This window comes from Gossypium hirsutum, chromosome D09 (assembly GCF_007990345.1).
Source record: "Gossypium hirsutum isolate 1008001.06 chromosome D09, Gossypium_hirsutum_v2.1, whole genome shotgun sequence".
Classification (NCBI taxonomy): domain Eukaryota; kingdom Viridiplantae; phylum Streptophyta; class Magnoliopsida; order Malvales; family Malvaceae; genus Gossypium; species Gossypium hirsutum.
In genome coordinates this window covers 44,224,385-44,248,004 of record NC_053445.1, presented here as the reverse complement: position 1 = coordinate 44,248,004, position 23,620 = coordinate 44,224,385, and the positions used below count along the sequence as shown (strand labels likewise).

Here is a 23,620-nt window from a genome sequence, read left to right as displayed (position 1 = left end):
TTCAAGCTTCACTAATCAATGAAAATGGGGACCTAATGGTTAAAAGGATTATATGCATTTACGTGGCTCTTTCGTGTAGATGGCTAAGCCATTTGATCGGTGATGATTCCTCCTTGTCTCTATTATTAGAAGGGTTAGTGAGTTTGTTCGATTTTGTGCTTTTAGTGCACTTGTTTCATTATCATGCTTGTAATTTTTCCAATAAATTGATTAATAAAATTCTATAATTAAAATTATTGTTTTTTTATGTATTTGTTCTCAATGGTTTTTGCATAAAAAGCAAAACGAACAAGTAAATATAATTCACGAGCAAATGTTTTTTGCTTCGAAAAGAAAACAAATCCAATCCATTCATCAATTTGGAACTGAAGGGGATCATGTTCATGCAAACAAACATTAATTTGGGGTATGTTTAGATTAATTATCAGATTGTAGACGTGGGTGTTATACAATCTCAAATCCACAGTTCACAAAAACCTGCAGCTAAATAGCTCGCAGTTGCCACCAAAAACACTCCCCCCCCCCCCAATTCACCCACTGCAAAAATATCCAAGGAGAAAAAGAGACGATAATATCTGATTTCATTTAATCTTCAAGCTCGATAATCTTCACCACAGATGCATCTCCGACCTTTTGGCATACCACAACTCGATCATGTGGCTTTACAACTCCTGAAGCCTTCCCATAGTCGAGAGCTACCTTCAACACTGACTCATTTGTTGCACTTGTTGACTCCGCCTGCAATACGACACAAGTTCTGAGTCAATCTAATTCTCTACATCTACGAGTTTCTTTCAGGGTTGTAATAGAATGAACATATAAATGTGGTACTCACAGGATGTCGAGGATCAGCAAGCATAGGGAAAAGACATCTCACAATCAGGGATTGCCTTGCCTGCTAGGATTCCCAAAAACATCAGCAGATGCTTATTTATACAAGCCATGAAATAAACGTTCCCTAAACACATGGTGAACTTCCACAAATTTAACTATCTATAGAAATTAAAGTTAACAACTATGAACATTCCGACTTCCAAGACTTCAGCGACAGGATTATACACAAATTCTTCTTTCAGATGACTGCCAGCTGTTACCAATGGTTTCATGGTGAATTAAATTTCTTTTAGGAGAGAAAGCTTTTTCCGTATTTGTGTAAAGTAATCATCAACAAATTCATTTCCCAATTCAATTTTTACAGAAAAGCAAGTTATAAAACAATTTGAACTAGAACAAGGAATCAGTTAGCACTTCACTAACACTGCACAACAATGTGAAGACAACAAAATGAACTTTTAAGCAGTTGCTTGAACATCCAGGATTCATGATAAATGACATACCTCAAAGGCCCCACTGAAGCTCCACTTCAATTGATTTGTCTTAAGCCGAGGGATAACAACTGAGAGAACTGGCATGGTTGGCCTGTACTTTGCAATCAATCTGGTATATATATACAAGGAATACATTTAGAAACCCTATAAATAAATCAAGGACAATGTTGCGCAGGCCCCAGTAAAAAAACTATTGAAATTTGAATGATAAAAGAAGCAAGTGGAAACAATAAAATACCTTGCAGCTCTCCCTGATGATGTGAAGCATATAATAACTGATGCCTTTACCTTTATTGCTGCTCTTACCTAAACAAGAAATTCAAGAGGTCAAAAAAACACTTGCAGATGCATACTTGATTTACCAATAATTAAAGTTGGTAAAGGCCACTACATTACAATGATAAAAACATTATTCACAATAGAATCATTAGGATGAATAAATACCACCACTACCTTACAATGATAAAAACATTATTCACAATAGAATCATTAGGATGAATAAATACCGCAGAGGAAGCAATGGATTCCAAATGGGTCATTGGTTCTCCAACATATTTGACTGTTTTCTTGAAATATAGGTCTTGGTTGAAAACCTTCTCTGCCTGTGAAATTTATAATGAAAATGAGAGAACTCAGATTGAAAATGCTTACAGAATGGAACAGTAATACATATTTCACTTTTAACATTTCAAGAACAATAAGTGATCCATCTCATTGGCATGCTCAGCAAGTTAATGGATACTTGATTTCAATAAAAGTTTATGCATGAATTATGGGTTATTGCATAAAAATTGCATCCAAAGGGCAGGATTTTGGTTACTAAGATAAAAAGTTCAAGTTAAGAACAGGTGTGGATCTCATCCAACGAAGCAGGTACTTTATTCATCCACAGGGATACAGCTCCCCAGGAAAACCTGAACAAATGCAGTGTATTTTACAACAGAAAGATGGTTACCAAGCCCCAACATGATATCAGTGAGTAAAAAGCGGAGTCTCATTAGCAGCTCACGTGTTTTACCACAAAGGCAGTGTGTGTTACCACAGATAGATGGTTACCAAGCCCCAACATGGTAACAGTAAGTTAAAAAACAGAATCTCATAGCAACTCGTGTCTAAAACATACTATGTCTGGAATATTTTAGGACTATACATAGTCACTCAAAGGGCATCAAGGCCATAGGTATCCAATTTGGAGCTGCATATGTCAAAAGATTCAACTATGCACATTTATGAGACAGAATTTACCTCTGCACAAATTTTGCCAACAGTAGAAATGGTTTCAACAGGGTACAATCCACGCAGGGTCTCCGCACCAAGAAGAATAGCATCACTTCCTGCAGCAAAGAAAATGGGGCACTTAAAAAACTGAGGTTGCAAGTCTTGTATGTTGCTGGGTGTAAACATTAAATAATAGGAACAGACTTAAGTCTTCGATAGAAACAGTTTCAGTCCCAAATGGAACAAACAAAATGAGAACATTCATACATAAAATACCATCACGTATAATATGCAATTATAAATAATTTGAAAGACATAAACAAAAAGAAATTCTAAGCAGTAAATGTCCACAACAAGCACAGTAATATACCATCAAGAACAGCATTGGCAACATCAGTTGCCTCAGCACGAGTTGGCCTCAAGTTGTCAGTCATACTGTCCACAACACGAGTGACCACTGCAGGCTTTCCAGCCACGTTACACTTGTAGAGGGCAGCCTTCTGAAATAAGAACACCTGCAAAGAAAAAGGAAGTTAATTAGCAGCAAAGCTCTAACAAATTGCCATGAACACACAAATCCACGTATCAAACTAAATTACACAATTAAAACAAGCACCAAGAATCAAGCTTCCACATCATCTCCCCTATGCAGATTTGATCTCTGGTATTTATATAGATGACTTGCATACTTTATAACAAAAACTTTGAGTCAAAAATCACTGCTGGTTTAAGTTTAGAAACTGACCTTCTCAGGTGGGAGATCAATGCCCAAATTTCCACGAGAAAGGATGATACCATCTGCTTCTTGTAGGATCTCATCAAAATGGTTTAAACCCTAGAAATTCAAAATAATGTCACATGCATATTCATAGCTTCTGTAACTATATAGTCATCATTCTCAGTAAACACAACATTTTACTGCACCTCTATGTTCTCAATCTTGGCAAAAATTTGTGTCTGGTAGAGGTCACCCTGCTTCGAAAGGAACTCACGAGCCTACAAAGAACATATAAGAGCAATCAAAGAACTGCATAAACTGCATAAAGAACCACAAGGATATGCAAATATAACACTTACATGACGAACATCTTCTGCATGTCGCGTGTATGATAGAGAGAGGAAGTCAATTTTGTTTTTAACTCCCCAAGAGCTTATAACCTGAAGTAAGCATCACTAGGTCATGAAAGGAACTTTGGGAATTATCAAAGCAACAAGCTACAACCTTACTATTAGAGAAGTTTCTTTCACCATTACTCTTTAAATGGACATAATATCAATGGCAATCTTACCTCCTTGTCTTTATCAGAGAGGGTAGGCAACTCAATACGAATTTGAGAAGCATGCAAAGTGAACAATGCACCAGTTAATGTTGCAGTGTTCTTTATCACACAAACCACATCATTTTCTTGTACCTCACTAACCTGCACAGTTTCATTCCCAGTTTAGGCAATTGAAGATGTATAGGAAATTGTAATTGTGAAGATCAAATTCCCTAATAAACCAACCAAATAATAGGTAGTACAGTAACAGCAAATGAAACACAAAAGAAAAAAATATACTCGTATTTCTAGTTCCTCATTCCTTACCTCCAGCCATACAGATGTGGTTTCACTCCCAGTAAATAGGTACTGACCAATAAAAATAGTGTCTCCCTTCTTCACTGCCTGCAAAAAACCAGATTGAGTGGTTTGTCAGAAAGATTGCTCGTAAAAAGGGTGACAACCACAAATTTGACATTGAATTGACATGCCTCCCAACCCCTAATTAATGAAAAGCTGTCCTTGAAGTTTAACATGAGGATCAAATAGCAACAAAAGAAGGCTCATAGATACTTCTCACAGCCAACCAAATGGGATACACAAACTGCAAAGAGAGGTAGAGAGGGCTAGCATTAAACCTTTGACAAGCCATCAAAATTGATAGGCAATAAGTTAGAAGATGCCTCCTGTCCTTCATCTGGTGTCAAAATAACGGTAGCATCTGCCTCAAGTGAAATCGCTTTCTCACTTTTATTAACAACCTGCAACTCAGGGCCCACAGTATCCAACATAACCTGAAAGGCAATAACCCAAATATAAATCGCTTTATTTTCTGAAATTTCGTAGTCCCCATCTGTACAGCGGTAACCAACTACCCACTTTTAGCCACACTAAAAAAAAAGTATTTTGTTTTCTGCTGAACACAAAGATTACATCGAAACAGACATTTTTTCTAGGAAACAAACAAACAAACAGGAAGCAAACAAAAAGATACATAACTAACAAAATTCGATCAAAATACAAATAACATACCGCACAAAGCTTTTTAGTGAGTTTAACGGCTGCCTTTAAATTCTCTAATGTTTCCTGATGATACTCCGGGTCATGCCACGAGAAATCGAACCTAGCCACTACAAAAAAAAAAAAAAATTACTTCCAACAACACAGTAATAATTAATAACTTAAAAAAATTTAAGTCTGTGGCAGCGGATAGAGTACCAGACATTCCAGCCGTAAGGCAACCAGAAAGAACCTCAACGGATCGAGACCTTGGACCTAAAGTTCCCACTATCTTCGTCATTGCCGGGAAAAAACTCTGGAAAGAAGACAAAGAAACCATTCAGAATCCAAACATACATGGATCTGTTCATAGGCTCCCTGAAAAAAACTCCTAAACAGATTGACTTGAAAAAAATCGAAAGCGAAACTTACAGCCTTTGATGGCTCCAGGATTGAAGCCATCCTGATTGGCTCTTCCAGAAGCAGATGACTCGACTGCATTTTTCTTCTTCACAGTTTAAACCAAAAAAAAAAAGGGAATCAATTAGGTTCCCTTGTTGAGAATCCTCTGAGCTTTAGCGTTAAGAGAACGAAGGGTTTATATATTTATATATATGCTTTTGCCCTGGTAAGTAAAAACTAAAAACCTTGAAACCAAAGAATAACTTCCTTTTTCTTTTTATTTTTTATTGAAGGCAGGAAACCTGGTTCCAGCAGGCAGCGCACTGTTTAGAAATAACAACGTTGGTAAAGAAGATGGACCGATTGGGTTTTCAACGACTCACGAGTTTGACATTAGGGTTGGTATTGGTAAAGCATGGATCGTACGGTTTCTTGGCGGAGGGGTTAAAATGAAGTGGCATGGCCATTCGAGGCCGTAGCGAGTGTATGAAACGAAAGGGCAGGATTGGATGGATGGAGTGAGAAAAGTGATTGGATGTGTTATATAGTAAAAAGAATGGAAGCACGTGCTTTTTATAGAATGGCGGCATGGCGTCGAAGGTGGAAAGTTAGCTCCGCACAAGGAAACCGAAACAACAAGGGTCAAATCCAGTGGGCTTGTCCTTTTACACGTCTTTTAAGAATAAATTATAATTGCTTTATAGAACGGGCGCTGGCCGTTGGGGGGAGGTGTTGAGTGGGTGGGAAACGTTTCTTGAGTAAAATATGAATCTAGAAGGATGGACTCATCAGACTGTTTAGATCCAAAAGTTATTGTCCAATCAAAATCAAATATTTGTTTAGAGGCTAGGAATGCCCCTGCCAACCTACTACTTACCTTCTTATAAAATAAGCTATAATGTTTTTGTATGTTAAAAAGTAAGTTTATGTACTTTTATTTATTTATTTATAAAATAAGCTATAAAATATTTATTTGATAATTATATAATTAATTTAAATTTAATAAAAGGATTTGACAAAATAAAACTAAATAGAAGTATAAAGAATAAATTCTTAAATTTTTTAAAATACGGGCACTTTAAAGACACAAGTTAGAGTTAAATGTTATCTGTACTTAGAAATGGTAGTTTGATTAGGTGCTTCGATCTTGAGTTTAAAAAAATAAATAAATATTACACCTCACTTAAAAGTACCATATTATATTTTAAACTAAATTCAGATGTCTAGCTCATAGTACAAAAATGATCATTTTAATGTAATAAAACATTGTGCTCATTTTAAAATGTATAAAACCAAAATATACTTCAAACTACGGTAGAGAAACTCATATGTCAAAAGACCATCACAAAGAAAATTTCATTGGTAATTTCACGTGTGATGATTTTTCAGACCAGAAATATTAAAAATATATACGAAATAAAACCCATGTTCAATATTTTATTTTTATAATCATTAATATACTGTAAGAATAAAAACTTCATATTTTATCTTTTTTGTAATTCTTTTAAAATAAAAATACCTAAGTTGAATATTAGTTCACAGTGAAATGAAATTATAGTTTAACATGGATATAATTTTTATATCTAATAAAATTATTTAATATTGAAAAATAAAATTTTATTTTGATATCAAATTAATAAAATAAAAAAATCATGATTTAAAAATTTCTCTAAATTTATAAACTTATACTTTTATGCCGATAATAGAGTAAACAAATTATTTTTAATGGTATGGGTTTAAGATGGTCTTCCAAGTATGATTCACTTTAGCCGCCGCCCTCTACTCCTTTTTTTTTTTTTTTTATTTGCCAAATCTAGTCCTAATCTACTATTTGAAGCTTGCAATTATTTATCTACTTTACCTTTTCTTTTTATTGTAAAAATAAATGAGTAAGATATGGATTAATGTGATATTTATTAGTATAAATCAACGCGATTTTACTCGTTGAATTTTATAATTATTTTTTAAATAATATATTTTAATTATTATAATTAATATAAAATAATATTTGTTATTTGAATGATTGAATATAATTAAAATATACTAATCTATTTAACAATTTCAATATTATAATTATAATTTTTACTGTATCAATGTAAAAGATAATTATGTAGCTAATGCACAACAACATTATTCAAAATAAATATTAATAACATAGTTAACATGTACCAATTATTTTGATAATTCGAATGTGGTACTAAAATTTCTAATAATTATTAAATTATTTATACAAACTATAAAAAAATAATATATCCATATCATATATTAAACAGTTGATTGAGTCAGTGTGATGAGTCAATGGGCCATCAATTCAGTTGAGTAATAACAAAAAATATTCTTATTTTTATATATTTTACAAAGAAAAATAGTAAAATATGCACATATAATAAAATTTAAACTCAAGCTTCTATAATTTTTAACATCTGTACTTCACTATTCAACCAAAGTTTTAATTTATTATTTATATCAATTATGTATAAATATATTTGTTACATATTATATTTTCACCCACATCACAAATGTGTCATAATCTAGTTGTAAATTAAACTTTTCACTATTTAATTTTTCCCTCTTTTTAATAGTCTATAAATTAGTCATAATACTTTGTAGATAATATATAAATATGATATATTAGATTACATTAAATATAAAAATAATTTTTATATAAATAGTTAAATTTTGTTATATAAAAAATTTTTAAATGGGAACATAATAATCATATATAAGGTACACAAGTCCACTGGACTTGTGATAATTTTATATTCGGATATAAGTAAAATTTACATTTCAAAATTTTATATATTATCAATTTGATTATAAATTATTTATTTAATAAAATAAAAAATTGAAATAGGAAAATTAAATGTAGTAATTTGGATCATTATTATATTTAATAATTAAATAATCAGAGACTTTAAAACCCTCATTTAAAACATTTAACTACTACGTCCTTATTCACGCCACGGTTATAAATAGGTGATTGCTAAAAATCATTTTCATCATAATTTATAGGTTTCTTAGCATTTAGCTTCTTCTTTTCTTCTCTTTTCTTAGCATGTATTTAATAGGGAAGGAAAAGTCGGAAGGTAACATTGATGTGATCGTCAGAGGCGAAGAAAGTTGGAAGTAAATATTGGAAAGTCATCACAATCTAACCATTGCCATTTATCAAATTCATAGTTGTAGTATGTGAATTTTTGAATAAAATATTTTCAATTATTTATTGATTTTAATTTTTTTAGCAGATTAATTTCAAAAATCGGTTTCTCCATAAGTTTTATTAGCATTATTATTGCATTCCCATTAATATTTTTACACTTTGTTTATGGTAATCTTTTTTAAATTTTATATATAAATAAAATATTGTTTAATACATTATTCATAAAATTCAAAAGAGTTGTTAGACACAATATTTAGACTACCTATAATCCTTCCTCAACTCATAAATAGAAAGATAATGTGCTTTAGTGCGCTCGAACTTACGTCCTCCTATATTAATAACAATACTCATATTAATCTTATTAAGACTCAATTAACAGAATTTTATCAATAAATTAATAATATCACACATATTTTTGTTCCACATAATAAATAATAATTAATACAATAAAAGCTGATTGCGGTTTTTCTAAAGGATCTCAACCTAAAATGATTTTTACCACCAGGTCTATGTATACAACTAACTCTCTTATTTGTTCATATCCATGTAAAATAGAATAAACATTTCAAAGTTTAATTAAATAAAATAATAATTTATAAAAAAATGATATTCTATTATTTGTCCACATACACATAAAATAAAATAAATTATTTCAAATTCTAAATTCAATAAAATAAAATAAATTCCATTATAAGATACCTGATCATATTTTTTTAAAAATTTAATATATTTTAATTAATAAATATATTTCACTCGTGTATTAAACTACTATTAAATTGATTCTAAATAAATATAGATATTTTGTTTTAATATCAATTATCATTTTTTTAAAAAATTTAATTGTCAATTATTATATTTTGATTTCTCAAAATGGGTTTGGATGAGCGATTGAATGCACTGTAGTACATTTAGTTTATTTTTTATCTCACGCAATAGTATTTAATTTCACTACCACTATTATTTTTACACTAACCGCAGATAAACGCACCACCCATCCAAACGCACCCTTAATCATATTTTTCAAAACTAAAAAGTTAAAAAAATATTATATGGAATAATTTAATAAAATTTAATTATTAAATATAACCAAAAACTTAAAAATCACATGATTCTTATTTCAGGTGAGTAATGGAGGTAGTGACTGTTGTAAAGCCAAAATAGCCAATTCCGAATTCCCAAAGAAATGTGTAATTATTCGTAAAACTTTGGGGCTTCATTGTTCTCAAATGGTCTCTCAGGAATACCCATATTAAAAGGGCCAATTTTATATTGTGACCCCAAACTTTGGATAGATTTAAAGATTTGCTGTTGCTCTAATGGATGCCAGGTCCGCAACATCTCGTAGCTAGTTGCTTCACTTCACAATCTTTATTCTCTTATTGAATTTAAATGTGTTAGAAATAGATTCAACTTATTGAAACATGAGCTATGGAAGATGGTTGCTGCGGTGTAACAATGACATTAGTGATACTATGGGAAGAGTTTGTAGTTCACTGATATTACTCTTAGATTAGAATTAAAATTTACAAGTAGGAAGATGTTACAAGCTGAAAACTTATTAGTGGCATGTACCACTAAATTGCTTACAATTTGTATCACTGTTTATTATGAGATTTCCATGAACAGAAGGGTGAAACACGATGCCATTAATAACATTTTGTTTGGAAGCATTCTGCAAATACTTCCATTTTCTATAATATTCTTAACAGTGAGTAATAATACTAATCCAAGTTCATTAGATATCATTTGCAACATTTTGTATTTACTTATAGATGGTATCAGAAGAAGGGAATAAAAGAATCACCGGAGCTTGAGTTTTTTTATCAAGAAAGTTCCAAATGATGTGATGAAACTTGGTGGATATCAATGTTACATTTCAGATTATATAGGTCTCAAGTTCAGGCTCTACTCGAAATTTGAGGTTCAATATTTGAATTGAGCTTGATTGAATATCAATTTTAAAATTCAAGCTCGACTCAATTCTAGTTTAGCTGAAAATAAAGAGAAAAAACAAGAAGCAAGGCTTGACTTTTACTAAGCTCTTAATCACTAATACTAAGGCTCAATTCATAATAATTTTTATAAATTCTAACCCTATAATTTTGGGGTGTTACAAAATATATTTGTTATATAATTTTTTTTCTTGCTTTTGATCCAATTGTAAATCTGCTCCTAACTTTTTTCTTCAAAAAATTTAAATTTGAAACTAAGAGATTATCCAAAAAAATTTCAACCTAAAACTTGTATTACACGGTGAAAAGATAAATTCAGTAAAACAATTTTGTTGGAAACCAAAAAAGATAAGAGGAATAAATACATGATACGCAATATAATTTTAAAGGACATTGTCGTTGATGGGTTAGCTGAAATGTGGATCCTAGAAATCGGAAATTGTAACCAAATTCAAACCACCATGAAATTAATAATAACACATCCATTTATTTTCAATGTCCCTACTTTTCTTTTCTTTTTTTCTTGAATTACAAAAAGAGGACAAAACCCTAACAGTTACATAACTAACGTCATTCAAATCTAGATCACACCTGAAATGATGAACAAACTAACCATCAAGCTAACATACGAGATTCAAAAATAATTTCGCAATTATAAATCCACCATATGTACATTACGATAAAACAAATCACAATATAAATAATAATGATGCTAAATTAATTTCCTCATATTGCAATAATGTAATTTGAAATTAATTTATTATAAAAAATAACACATTACGATTTATTTTCAATGTCCCTACTTACCATTAATATAAAATAATGTGACAATTATAAATCCACCATATGTATATTACTATAAAACAAATCACAATATAAATAATAATGATGCTAAATTAAGTCTCCTCATATTGCAATAATGTAATTTGAAATTAAATTATTATTAATAGTAACACATTGCGATTTATTTTCAATGTCCCTACTTTCCTACCATTAATATAAAATAATGTGACAATTATAAATCCACCTTACCTATATTACTATAAAACAAATCTATAAATAATAATTATGCTAAAATTAAATTATTATTAATAATAACACATTCCCATTTATTTTCAATGTCCCTACTTTCCTACCATTAATATAAAATAATGTGACAACTATAAATCCACCATATGAATATTATTAGAAAATAAATTACAATATAAATAATAATGATGCTAGCCGGTTGAGTTTTAACTCGATTGATATAAGTATTATTGTTAATGGAGATTACACTTTTACAATTTAGTCTTTATTCTATAATTATCACTCGATTCATTTTAATTTACTAAATAATTTAACTCATCACTATAAGAAATGACACATAAGTTTTTACTTCCGAACTTAACCATATCATTTTAACAATTCAATTTTAAAACCAATTGTTTTTCCGATGCCATTAAAAATTAGATTGTTACACTTATATATTAATTCATTTTACAAACTTCTCTTTAGAGAGGCAATTGTTATACCCCTACCCACCCATGTATAAATAGCATGTTCCACAAAGAGAGCAACATTGTGATACAATCAAGAACAATGGTCTCATCATATCTAATATAACTCATATTTAAATTTTTCAAGCTCGTTAACCCCAAAAAATGTCACATCAAGATACATTCAGACCACATCCTAATCCAAGACTAAATTAAACTCTAACAAGAAAACGATCATGCAATGAGAGACTTGCTCAATACCCTCCTCCACATATAAATACCTCATCTTGCAATATAAGTGGACACAAGATTAACTATATAGCCCACACTTATCTCAATCAAGATAAATAGTAATCCTTTGTGACTCTTCGCAATACTTACAGTGTGAACCATCATCATCCTTAATAACTTTCTACATCATCTATAATGTGAATTACATCATTATTTAATGCTATATATAACTTAATTATTATAACATAAATGCTAACAAATTTTAGTAAATAACTAATAAGTTAAAGTGAATATTACAACCATTCCCAATGACATGAATATTTTTATTGTAGGACAACTTAGAACATGTAAGATTCCTGAAATCTCTTAATTTTGACAAACTTGGTTTAGGATAGGTTTTTTTATTATTATAAAAATAGCATTAAAATATTAATTAATTACAAAAATGACTCGTATGCTGTAGTGGAAGTCGGTGCCGCCTGATCAACCAGCGGCACCACCTCCCATTTCCCCCTAATCATTATCAATAATCAATTAATTTTTTTTAAAATTACTCGAATGCATTTTTTAAAATACTCGTAAAAAATACAAGTATTTATAGTGAAGAAAAAAATTTAATAATCGGCGGCACCAATCAAATTTTTTAAAAAAATATTTGTATTTTCAGATGTACACTAAAAGAGAAAATACAATTTTTTTATGCAATGCACAGTTAACATGTAGCTACAAATCAATGGCACGTTTAATTCCCTTGAACGGATTAAAACTGTAATGGTATAGTTATTTTGTAGTAATGAAATAGAACTGTAATAGAATTGAATATGCATAACAGTGGTTTTATTGGATGTAATGAAAATAGCAAAAAAAATTAAAAAAAAAAACTTGAATGATGAATATACCCTTTAATAAATTAAATTAATTAATTTATAACTTTCTCCTCAAACATTCTCTTTCCCTAGAAGAGTGCAGACAAAGAAAAACCCAGAAAAATGTTGAAACCAAGCAATTAATAAAAAAAGAAACGTAATTTTTTAAAAAAAAAAAAGAAGAAGAAATTAACGATCAACATATAAGAGTAAAAGACATGTCATCCTTCTACTACTAATGAGATTGATCATTTTAATTTAGAAAAAAAACCGGTCATGGTGGATTAAATCGAAAGTTTGGGACTTTGGTAGTCCTTCAACCAAAGTGTGATGAGCAACCATAGAAAGACCAAAGAAAACTCTTGAGCCCTTTTATCCGCTTAATCTTCGACCTAAAAGCTTATGAAAATCGATTTTTTTTTAGATTTTGGCACCGGCCACTGCCTTCTTCCGCCTTCATAGTAGCCCAGAACATCCTAAAGTTTCCATTTTAAAAAAATAATAATAAACAGGCTCCGCCTTACACATTGGTAACAACCATAAAAATGACTTTTTTTTTCTCCACTGTGAACACTCATATTCTTTACAGGTATTTCAAACAAAAAACATACAAATATTATTTGACACAGGCACTAAAAAAATTTTCATATATAATATTTGAAAAAGGGATGACAGTAACCGTAGCAAACTCAAACATGCCGAATCTCTTAGTTTTTATAGTAACTGTAGAAATTTCGTATATAATTTTTTCCAACTTATTTTCGTAATTAATTAATATTTAAGATTATTTTTATAAAAAAATCCTTGGAGATAAACGTTAGGTGCGACTACCCATAACATGCCGAATCTCTTAGTTTTCACATAGTTCAAGTCCACCCACGTTTATTTATAAAGTAAGTTGATCTCATCTCAGTTGCCATGTATAATTTAAATTGATAAAAGGTGTAGCAAGAAACAGACTTTTCCACCCAGGAAATGGAAATCACCAGTATTTTGCTTCTATGTTTGATTCTTTTCTCGTTTTCAGCTTTTATTCAGCTCTCACGGGGAAAACAGTTTCGGAAACTTAAAAATCTTCAACCACCAGGACCTCCAGGGTGGCCAATATTAGGCAAATTTTTCGACCTTGGAGTTGCGCCTCACCAGACCCTACACAAGCTCAAGCCTAAGTATGGACCAGTGCTTGGGTTGAAGCTTGGGTCAGTCAACACTGTGGTGATACAATCTGCAATGGCAGCCTCCGAATTTTTCAAGAAACATGACCATGATTTCTGCGATCGTAAATGTCCCACTGTGCTTACTGCTCATAATTACTATCAGGAAACGATTGCATTTGGCAGATACGGCAAGCATTGGCGCATGCGTCGCCGCATTTGCTCAACGGAGCTCCCGATGAACCAACAAACCAACGAGGTAGCTCGTCTCCGAAGAAAGTGAATCGATGACATGATCCGATACATCGAGGAAGACGCGGCAGCGGCGCAAGAACGGGGGGAAGAAGGTAAGGTAAATTTGGCTCGCTTACTTTTCCTCATGTCGTTTAACCTTGTAGGCAACCTGGTTTTGTCAAGGGATCTTTTAAATTTGGGATCCAAGGATGGGAAAGAATTCTTTGACGCCATGAATGATGTGATGGTTTGGGTCGGGAAGCCAAACTTGGCCGATTTCCTACCTGTGTCAAAATGGTTGGATCCCCAGGGAATTAAGAGGAACATGGTGCGAGCCCTGGAAATTGTGAGCAACTTTGTGAAAGAGAGGGTCGATGAGCTGAAGCTCGCTGAGGAACAGGAAACCAAGGACTTGTTAGATGCATTACTGGAGCATACAGGTGAAGGAAAACAAGGGCCTGACTCAATATCGAATCAGATTGTTATCATAATCATACTGGTAAAACTGACATAAGTATATTTAATTTTTCTAAGTTTTTCATTTATTTGGGGACTTTGGACGAAGGTGCTCCAAATAAAATGAATAATTGTAGTAACGTGGCCTAGACCTACCGTAGTTCCATCATGATTCTTGCATATAAATATATATATTTGTGTAATGTGCATTATTGTTGTGTAGGAAATGTTTTTTGCCGGCTCAGAAACAACAAGCAGCACCATCGAATGGGTGATGGCAGAGTTGCTCCGTAAACCTGAATCGATGAAAAAGGTGAAAGAAGAGATAAATCGAGTTACCGGACCACAAAGGAAGGTTGAAGAGAGTGATATCGATAATCTGCCATACTTACAAGCAGTGATAAAAGAAACGCTAAGGTTACACCCTGTGGTTCCTTTACTCCTTCCTAGAAATTCCATGCAAGATACCGACTACATGGGGTATTTCATACCCAAAGAGACACAGATTTTTGTCAACGTATGGGCAATTGGAAGAGACCCAGAAACATGGGAGGATCCCCTGGCTTTCAAACCCGAACGATTTTTAGGGTCGAAAATAGACTACAAAGGGCAGCATTTCGAGTTGTTACCTTTTGGATCAGGGAGACGAATTTGTCTAGGCATCTCATTAGCTCACAAGGTGGTTCATCTTGGTCTGGCCACCTTGCTACATTCCTTTGACTGGGAGCTCGGGAACAACATAAGTCCCGAAACGATTGACATGAATGAAAGGGTGGGGATAACAACTAGAAAGCTCATACCTTTGGAAGCAATACCGAAGAAACGAGTCATGGATGCAAGATGATCATGAGCATTAATGGATGAATGCATCGTATTGTTCATGTAATGCGCAAGTGATGTTAATATTTCTATGAATAATGTTTGTTACAAACGGCTAGCAACCCAAATTCATAAACTATATAAACAAATAAAAGGTATCCTTAACTTGCAAATGAAAAAGTACGTTGACATTGGCTTGTTGCAAACGGGATACAATGAGTTTGATCTAATAATCAATGGAGTACCTCAAAATTGGAAATGATTTCTTCTGTGTTCGGGACATTTGAAAGAAGCCTAATGGAAGAATTCAGTATTGTTTCAGAAAGTTGATTGTTTTCTTATGTCATCCCATTTGAGCAAAAATCGTGTACGGCCAGTACCGGTAGAGTCTCATAAAGCTAGTCTATTCCGTGTTCTCCCAATCCTACAGACATAATTAAGGCCCAGAAGAAGCTCAATAATAGCTGCTTCTGTTTTTGCACGATTTGCAAAGTGTAGCGTCTGTACCAAAAGTACATCAGATTGGGAAACCTTACACTGTTCCTCGAAATTGCGGTCTGACTGCCACCTAATCATGTTGTGAGCAAGAGGAGCCAACCATTCCAGTATCCGCACTAATGCCATTCTCAGTTCTGCTGCAGAAGAAGCACTACGGATTGATGAAGCCAAAGTCTTTGCATTGGACTTCAGTTTAAGGCGCAGAGCATTTCTTATACATGCAGGTAACATATTGTAGAGCTCATCTCTTGCATCGAGGCAGATCATGTGAGGTGCTGAAACTAGTTTCTCTATCAAGATAATGATGTTCGCATAGTGGAGAGATAATGCAGCATCACCAAGTGTCAATGTAGGAGCATCCAACAAGCGCTTGGTATTGAAGACGCGTAATTTAGAATAAATTTTATCAGTGCAAGACAACGACCCCATCTTTGAATAGCTTAGCTTGTCCATGTTTACATTGTAAGCACCAATGAACCTGAAAGATCCAGTGCCAATCGGCTTGCGGCTGTTTAAAATCCGAGAATTACTTCCAACTAACACGCATCTTTTGAAAGGACCAATTCCAACATGACCGGACTGTTTAGTTTTCAGATGTGGGTGCTTGCCGTGTAAGGCAGTTGATTGATGATGAGAGTGTAGGTGCTGGCCACTGATCTGCACTGACTTTGAAAATGACTGGCCAAGAGGTTCAGAGTTGAAACTGCATAGATTATTATCAAAAGGATGTACGGAAGACATTAGAGTGGAAAACGAATTGCAGCGGGAAACAGAGGCACTACTAACAGATACCATTTGGTGGGTTCTAAACACATATTTTATCTTCTCAAGTATTGTCCAAAGTGATCTCAACAAAATCCGGACAACATAATCATATGTCCGAACCCACGGAGACATGTCACGTAGATTTTTCACTTCCTGACGCTGCAATATTACCTTCTTTTGCCACTCGACTGCTTTCATCCCATCCCCCTCCAAGTTTCTCTGAATCCTTCTAAGAGTCCGCTCATGTTCTGCCAACACTTCCAACTCTCGAGTCAACCGCATCGTAACCAAAACGAATCTCTCCATCTCCTGTACTTTCCTCTCCATCTTCTTCAAGCGATATTCCCACCCGAGCCACTCAAAACTGTTCAAAATCGGATCGCTTATGAAATATTCGAAACGGTGATATACGGGGTTATTGCATTTCTTCCCAAGCCTGGCCACAGATGTTGCCAGATTGCCAAAATTCTCTATTACCTCGTTCAAAGCAAGATCCATAAGGTAATTTTCATCGTTGGAGACAAGCCTTCGAATACCAAGTGAGTTAGCCATTTCTTTCCTCAACTTGAAGATCTCCCTATCATCCAAACAATGCCATAAATTCACCACTTTAGACATCAAACTAGAAACTTCGAATACCAAGATTCCAAGCATCTTGCCAGTTATATCCAAATTACTACTGTTCCTTGAATTCAACCGTGAACCACCAAACCACGACTCAGCCACCATCTCGCCCCCCCTCATCCAATAAAACTTCAGGTTTAAGTACTAATCAAAGATTCCCAATTCCAAAAAAGTCGTAGTCCTCCCTGTGTGGGACAATAAAACAATGGCACAGATTACACAACTATTTCAACTACAGTTGAAACAACTCATATATATATGTATGTATAACATGAAATACAATTTGCCAAGTTAGACCTTTTATAGGAAGTAGAAACTCAAAACTCATTAATAACAGAAACCCAGAATTTATAAGAGCAAAAAGAACAACAATTTAAAAAAAAAAATTGCAGTCAGATGATAAGAAATAAACTTACAGGGGTAAAAAGCATAATAATAGACAAAAAAATAGATCCCCACGAAGCATCAACAGTGAACTGAAGGAGGACTTGATTAGGTTTCCAACTGGGAAAAGCAGGGACCAATAAGGAGCAGAAGGAAGATGTAACACCCCTTACCCGAGACCGTTTCCGGAGTCGAGCACGAGGCATTACTTAGCTTATCACACTAATTCCAAGTATAAAAACTTGTTTTGAAAATTAATTTCACTAATTACAGCAATCTGTCCAATCGTGCAACAGTTACTAAATTAATTATAACTCGAGCTACGAGACTCAAAATTTAATTTGGTAAATTTTTCCTGAAACTAGACTCATGTATCTTCCTACTATAAAATTTTTAGAATTTTTGGTTTAGCCAATTAGTACAGTTTATTAGTTAAATTTTCCCCTGTTTCACTACTTGACTGTCCTGACCTCTTGCCACTAAAAATAAATTTTCTCACTATAGGATTTTCATATGATGTTCTCACTTGTTTCTACAGAAAATAGACTAATTAAGGAATCTAAGCATGTAAAATACAGTTCAAAAGTATTTTTGTACAATTTTTAATGATTGTCTAAACTCAGAACAGGGGACACCAAAAACAGATCTGACCCTGTCTCATTGAAATTCACATATCTCAAAATATAAAATTCCTTTTGTTAAACCGTTATTTTTCTATAAAAATAGACTCAATAAGCTTTCAATCTACATATCATTCACCTTCTAACTCATTATATACTATCCTAGGTGATTTTTCAAAGTCATGTCACTATAGCTGCTTGAAATCTGTTTTTTTGCAAATTTTTACTCTTTCATGATTTCCATGCATGATTTATCACCTAAACATACATAGTACCAAACACATTCATACTTAACCATTTTAATCACATACACATCTTCCTTTAGCAATATCATATATACAAACATTCAAAATGACTAATTCCTATACATCACTTAAGTATATATATTACTTAGGTACATGCCACGTTATCAAAAGAAAGGTACATCATTAAAATTTCTCTGAGGTCGGGATTACTCTGGATGCTGGACCGAACACTGGTTTTCTACTAACCTGCGCACGGAAACAACCGTACACTGAGCATGGGAATACTCAGTGGTATTACCATAATTCAAATTAATAACATTAATCGATAAATTATATACATTTAATTTATGTCTATAATTATTCGTTAATTGTCTCGTACTTTAAAACAACTTGATAATTAATAACAATAAGCAATATTTCAATCTTGTATTTAATTGTATTCATACCTTATTTCACTATCTCAATTCTATTGGATTTTTCAACATCTCATTCTAATAACTCATTTCAATTCATACAAATTCAATCAATTTATCAACTCATTCATTATCATTTCTATTTATATTCAATTTATACTTTTAATCATTTAATAAACATTTAATATATTATACCCATAAATAAATTTCAATAACTTGTATTCAATTAAATTCACATATAATTCCACTATTTCGAATCATTTTATTTTCACTTCTCATTTCTCAGCAATAGTTATTTCAAATTGCTTATCTTTACTTATATTTTTACATCATCTCATACTACCAAAATCATTTCATGAACCATATCGTTAACTATTTCTTGAACCCTTGGTTCATACATTTCATTTCCATATCTCAATTTAATATCTCATTTCGATTCATATTCAAGATCATTCAATAAAATTTATATTGTCAGAATTATTCATTTACCCCTATTAACTTGACTTGGACTTTGGCGAATACACGGATCCAACCAAATACACCAGAATGGCACCCAGTGCCTCATCGGATAGTTCGAAGCAATAAAGTGACACCCAGTGTCTCATCGGCCAAGCCAAAGTAAGTTGGTACCCAGTACCTCATCGAATCTATCCGAAGTAATAGTATGACACCCAGTGTTTCATCGACTCAAGGTCGAAGTATCCCTGAACACTTCCAATCCTATGGCATGCCAACTATATCCGACTCAGACCGACTAGTTAATAGGGTATTCAAATCATTTTTTTATTTCAAATTCACTTTCGATTCAATCACAATTCAACTCAGATTCACTTCCCACTTTCAAATCAATATACAATTCAATACCAATACATATTTCAAATATTCGCATACAATCATACTTCGATTCAATTCAAACCACTTTTCAATCAATACACAATTCACATATTCACATATATTCAAATCTCATATCTCGATTTCTAATTCACATATCAATTCACAATTCACATATTCACACATAATCATAATTTAATTCACTTTTATTCAATTTATATTTTAATTCATTTTCCAATCAAACTCAAATCACTAATTATTTTTCAATCAATATGCATTTCAAATACTCACGTATTTTCTTCATTCAATTCAATTTCATTCAATCCAAATCACTATTATCATTTCTATTGCTTACCTAATTTTACTTATCTGCATGCATTTTAATTAAAATATAACAATTAATAATTAAACTCGAATTATGGTAATACTAATCGAAATTTTCTCGAATCACTCCTTGTCCACCTTCTCCTTTCCTTTCTCGGACAATGACTCTTGCACGACATTAGCTACGTAATTAAACAATTAAAAATTATTAATACACAATTTCATCAAAATATTTCCATTTATACCTAAACTTTACCTAAACTCTAATTTAATCCCTTATCAATACTAATTTTATTTTCCCAATCTAAATCCATATTCTCTTTAAATTGTTACTATAAACTCAATTTAGCTCTTCAATTTCACCATAAATCCATAATTTCGGGATTCTTTCAATTTAGTCCCTACTATTCAAAACTTACACTTTATTTTACAATTAAATCCTTTACTAACTTCTAACTTGAAATTCAATCAATTTAACCCCTAATTCTTTCATTTATTCAATATAATCAATGTCTAGAAGTATAATAACTTCCAAAATTTCAACATAAACCATGAAATATTTTGTTCTAGAACTCTAAAAACTTAAAATGTATAAGAAAAAGACTTAATTTGACTTACCAATTGAGCTTGGAACCTCAAATCTTCAATTTCCCCTTTTCTTTCTTTCTTCTCTTCCTTTCCTTCTTTCCTTCTCTGTTTCGTTTGCCTATTCTGTTTCTATCTTTCTCATTTCTATTCTCTTTTGTTATATATATATAATATAATATAATATATTAATAATAATAATATAATATAAAAACATAATCATTAATTACGTGTATATATATAATATATATTTTAAATTAAAAAATATCTTAGATTTTTAAGGTTAAACCGCCTCAACTTTAGGAAAAGGCATAATTACCTATTTGGTCCTTTTAACTTTTCTTTAATCTATAATTAAATTTTATCTCTATTTCAATTTAATCCTTTTTCATAATTAACCACAATTTAGACAAATTCACTTAATTAAAACCTAATTAACTACACAAATAATTTCATAAATATTTATAATAAATATCTATGAATCCGCTTTACCGAAACAGAGTCTCTAGAATACATTTTTTTAAAACTTTGTCCTTTTTAATCAATTAACCATCGAAACGTTAAAATTTCTTAACGAAACTTTAATACTACCCTAATGACACTCCGTAAATATTTATAAAAATATTTACAGCTCAGTTTATAATATCAATGTCTCGATACCTCGTTTTCGACCCAATTTACCTAATAATTTCTTTTAAATTATAAAATTCACTAATTTTAGAAATATTTATAAAATCACGCTTAACTTATAATTATTAATTAATAAAATTTTTTAACTTTTTCATCGAATTTAGTGATCTCAAATCACTGTTCTGATACTACTGAAAATTGGGCTGTTACAGAAGAAAAAGAAGAAGAAGAGGGCATGCTTATAAACGTGAAAAAGATAAAGGAAGAGACAAAAAGAGGGAAAAACTCGAAATCGGTCAAACCGAAGTTAAAAATGGAAACCAAAGTGCGGAGAGTTTTGGGTTTATGCTGGTGGATATCAAGGAAGATGCACGCACTCAAACTAAATGTTCACGTTCAAAGCTGTTGTTTTGAAGGATCCTTTCATTTTGGTTTGGTTTTATGCCTTGTTTTACGTTAATCTCGAGTGAACATTTTTAAGAGTATATGCTTTTTCAGAAGCATTGGAAATGGATCAAAAAATCTGTTTTGATCAACTCCAACGTATGCGATTTTTAATAAAGTATATAAACATTAAGCAAATGTGACCCTAGCTGTTCCATCATATAACTCTTTTACTAAATTTGAATTTTATTTCTGGCAGATTTCAGTTTCACCATGGTTAGTTTTATGATATAATCCAAATTTAAATATTTATTCATATTTAAAATATATCACAAAATTAATTTGTAATATTTTACATCAATTTTAATTTGATAAAAGTTTCGTAGAGTTGGGCTAAGACCAGGTTAGAGATTACCGCTTGACCCAAATGAAAGGGAGAGTCCCAGCTTCCCACTGATATGTTATGGCTAAAACGATAGAAGAACTCCTTGCGTTTTTCCCTTCTCTTCTGTATCTAAACAAGTCTTTTAACCTGTTGGCCACAATTTTTTTTTTCTTTTACCCTTTTTTTTACTTTTAATTTATATTTGAATAAATTTTTGAATGGATAAATCTCAAAATTACACATGAATTCTGATTTAATATATAATTTGATACAATAACTTTAATTTGGTGCACTCACACACATGAATTTTGATTTTAATTCAAATGTATAAATGAAACTTTAATTTTGATTCAATTGTATACATTTAAAGAAATAAATATATTACTTTAAAATTGTATCTTTTCGATAGCTATCCTCAAGCTCACATGTGTTGAGTGCCAAGTGTGGGCTCGCTTCGAATCAACTTTTCATTCAAGTTAATTTGAGTGTGTGTAAAATAATGATCCAAGACTCTTTTTATATAAGGAGAGTTTAGAGAGTTTAACTATAATTAAACTTAATCACTTTACTATTAAATTATTATAATATTAAATTAAATTTAATACTAAATTTTATTAAAATAATAGAATATTTATCTACAAGATAAATATTAAATTTATTAAGATAATTACTTTAATATTAAATTAATAAAATACTATTAAGATAAGTATTAAATTTAATTTAATATTAAACTATTAAAATATTATTATTTTTGAAATAGTTAATTTGAAATCAAATTCTTTGTTAGAGTCCCAGTAGGAGTGTAGGTGCGACACCCTTACAATAGCCTGAACCGGTTTGGCTACTGTCGGTTCGGTCTGGGTCAGTGATGACCCAACCAGTTTGGTCTAGCCGCCGATTGGACCGTCGGCCCTGTTTCACATATCGGACCCGGTTCAACTAATTTTTGGGTCTTAATCTCGTTTTTGAGCTCCTAGACCTAATTTACAATATTAGTTCCAATTTTCAAGTTCATTTATCCATTGGATCAATTGTCTGACTTAAAATTTAATTTTTAAAAATATTATATTAATTTTAATTAATTTGATTAACTTAATTTTACTTTATCAAAATTAATTTTTTTTCGCAAATCACTTAGATTTTTCAAATTAATTTTTCAAGAAAATTCTTTAATCAAATTCTTTAATTGAACAATTCTCACGACTATCTAATTCAATTCCACATCGAATAAATCGACTCAATTAAATTATTTCCAAAATCATAAAATTTTCTTCTAATTCAAATGCAGTCCAATCGAATTTTTGTTGAGCTAGCGGAAGGACCAATCAGACATATACAATTAGGCTCTAGTAATTGCGATTATGTCCAGAAATATC

At 31.8% G+C, this 23,620-nt stretch overlaps 2 protein-coding genes and 1 pseudogene across 6 annotated transcripts; 1 reads left to right on the top strand and 2 right to left on the bottom strand.

Annotated features, from left to right (window-relative positions):
- Positions 1 to 384: 384 nt before the first annotated feature.
- Positions 385 to 5,798, bottom strand: LOC121220926 (pyruvate kinase 1, cytosolic). Of its 2 annotated transcripts, none has more exons than XM_041100812.1 (16): positions 5,237 to 5,798; positions 5,024 to 5,120; positions 4,838 to 4,935; positions 4,444 to 4,599; positions 4,133 to 4,210; positions 3,836 to 3,967; positions 3,624 to 3,704; positions 3,471 to 3,542; positions 3,292 to 3,381; positions 2,917 to 3,061; positions 2,574 to 2,662; positions 1,835 to 1,930; positions 1,567 to 1,634; positions 1,338 to 1,437; positions 836 to 898; positions 385 to 738 (listed from the first exon to the last, which is right to left on the bottom strand). In XM_041100812.1, the coding sequence occupies exons 1-16, from the start codon at positions 5,303 to 5,305 to the stop codon at positions 586 to 588; spliced, it is 1,587 nt and encodes a 528-aa protein (XP_040956746.1). In that variant the 5' UTR covers positions 5,306 to 5,798; the 3' UTR covers positions 385 to 585. The 2 variants fall into 2 exon arrangements, with proteins under 2 accessions (XP_040956746.1, XP_040956747.1); XM_041100813.1 differs by having other exon boundaries at positions 836 to 895; positions 5,237 to 5,786.
- A 7,975-nt stretch (positions 5,799 to 13,773) lies between these two features.
- LOC107908723 (iridoid oxidase-like) lies at positions 13,774 to 15,584 on the top strand (annotated as a pseudogene).
- Positions 15,585 to 15,623: 39 nt separating this feature from the next.
- Positions 15,624 to 20,985, bottom strand: LOC107908722 (protein PSK SIMULATOR 1). 4 transcript variants are annotated; one of them, XM_041100809.1, is made up of 4 exons: positions 20,879 to 20,938; positions 18,872 to 18,938; positions 17,860 to 17,947; positions 15,624 to 17,628 (listed from the first exon to the last, which is right to left on the bottom strand). In XM_041100809.1, exon 4 carries the CDS (start codon positions 17,561 to 17,563, stop codon positions 15,947 to 15,949), a length of 1,617 nt encoding a protein of 538 aa, XP_040956743.1. In that variant the 5' UTR covers positions 17,564 to 17,628; positions 17,860 to 17,947; positions 18,872 to 18,938; positions 20,879 to 20,938; the 3' UTR covers positions 15,624 to 15,946. The 4 variants fall into 4 exon arrangements, with proteins under 4 accessions (XP_040956743.1, XP_040956744.1, XP_016691469.1 ...); XM_041100810.1 differs by lacking the exon at positions 17,860 to 17,947 and having other exon boundaries at positions 20,879 to 20,929; XM_016835980.2 differs by lacking the exon at positions 20,879 to 20,938 and having other exon boundaries at positions 18,872 to 19,590.
- Between the last annotated feature and the right edge of the window lie 2,635 nt (positions 20,986 to 23,620).

Excerpts from the sequence above, each read along its gene's own strand:
- LOC107908722 (XM_016835979.2), bottom strand. The coding sequence starts at position 17,563 with ATGAGGGGGGGCGAGATGGTGGCTGAGTCGTGGTTTGGTGGTTCACGG.
- LOC121220926 (XM_041100812.1), bottom strand. The coding sequence starts at position 5,305 with ATGCAGTCGAGTCATCTGCTTCTGGAAGAGCCAATCAGGATGGCTTCA. Across the intron at positions 4,936-5,023 it reads CCTTACGGCTGGAATGTCTG|TGGCTAGGTTCGATTTCTCG; the intron begins GTACTCTATCCG and ends TTTTTTTTGTAG. Across the intron at positions 2,663-2,916 it reads TGCCAATGCTGTTCTTGATG|GAAGTGATGCTATTCTTCTT; the intron begins GTATATTACTGT and ends TCTTTGCTGCAG.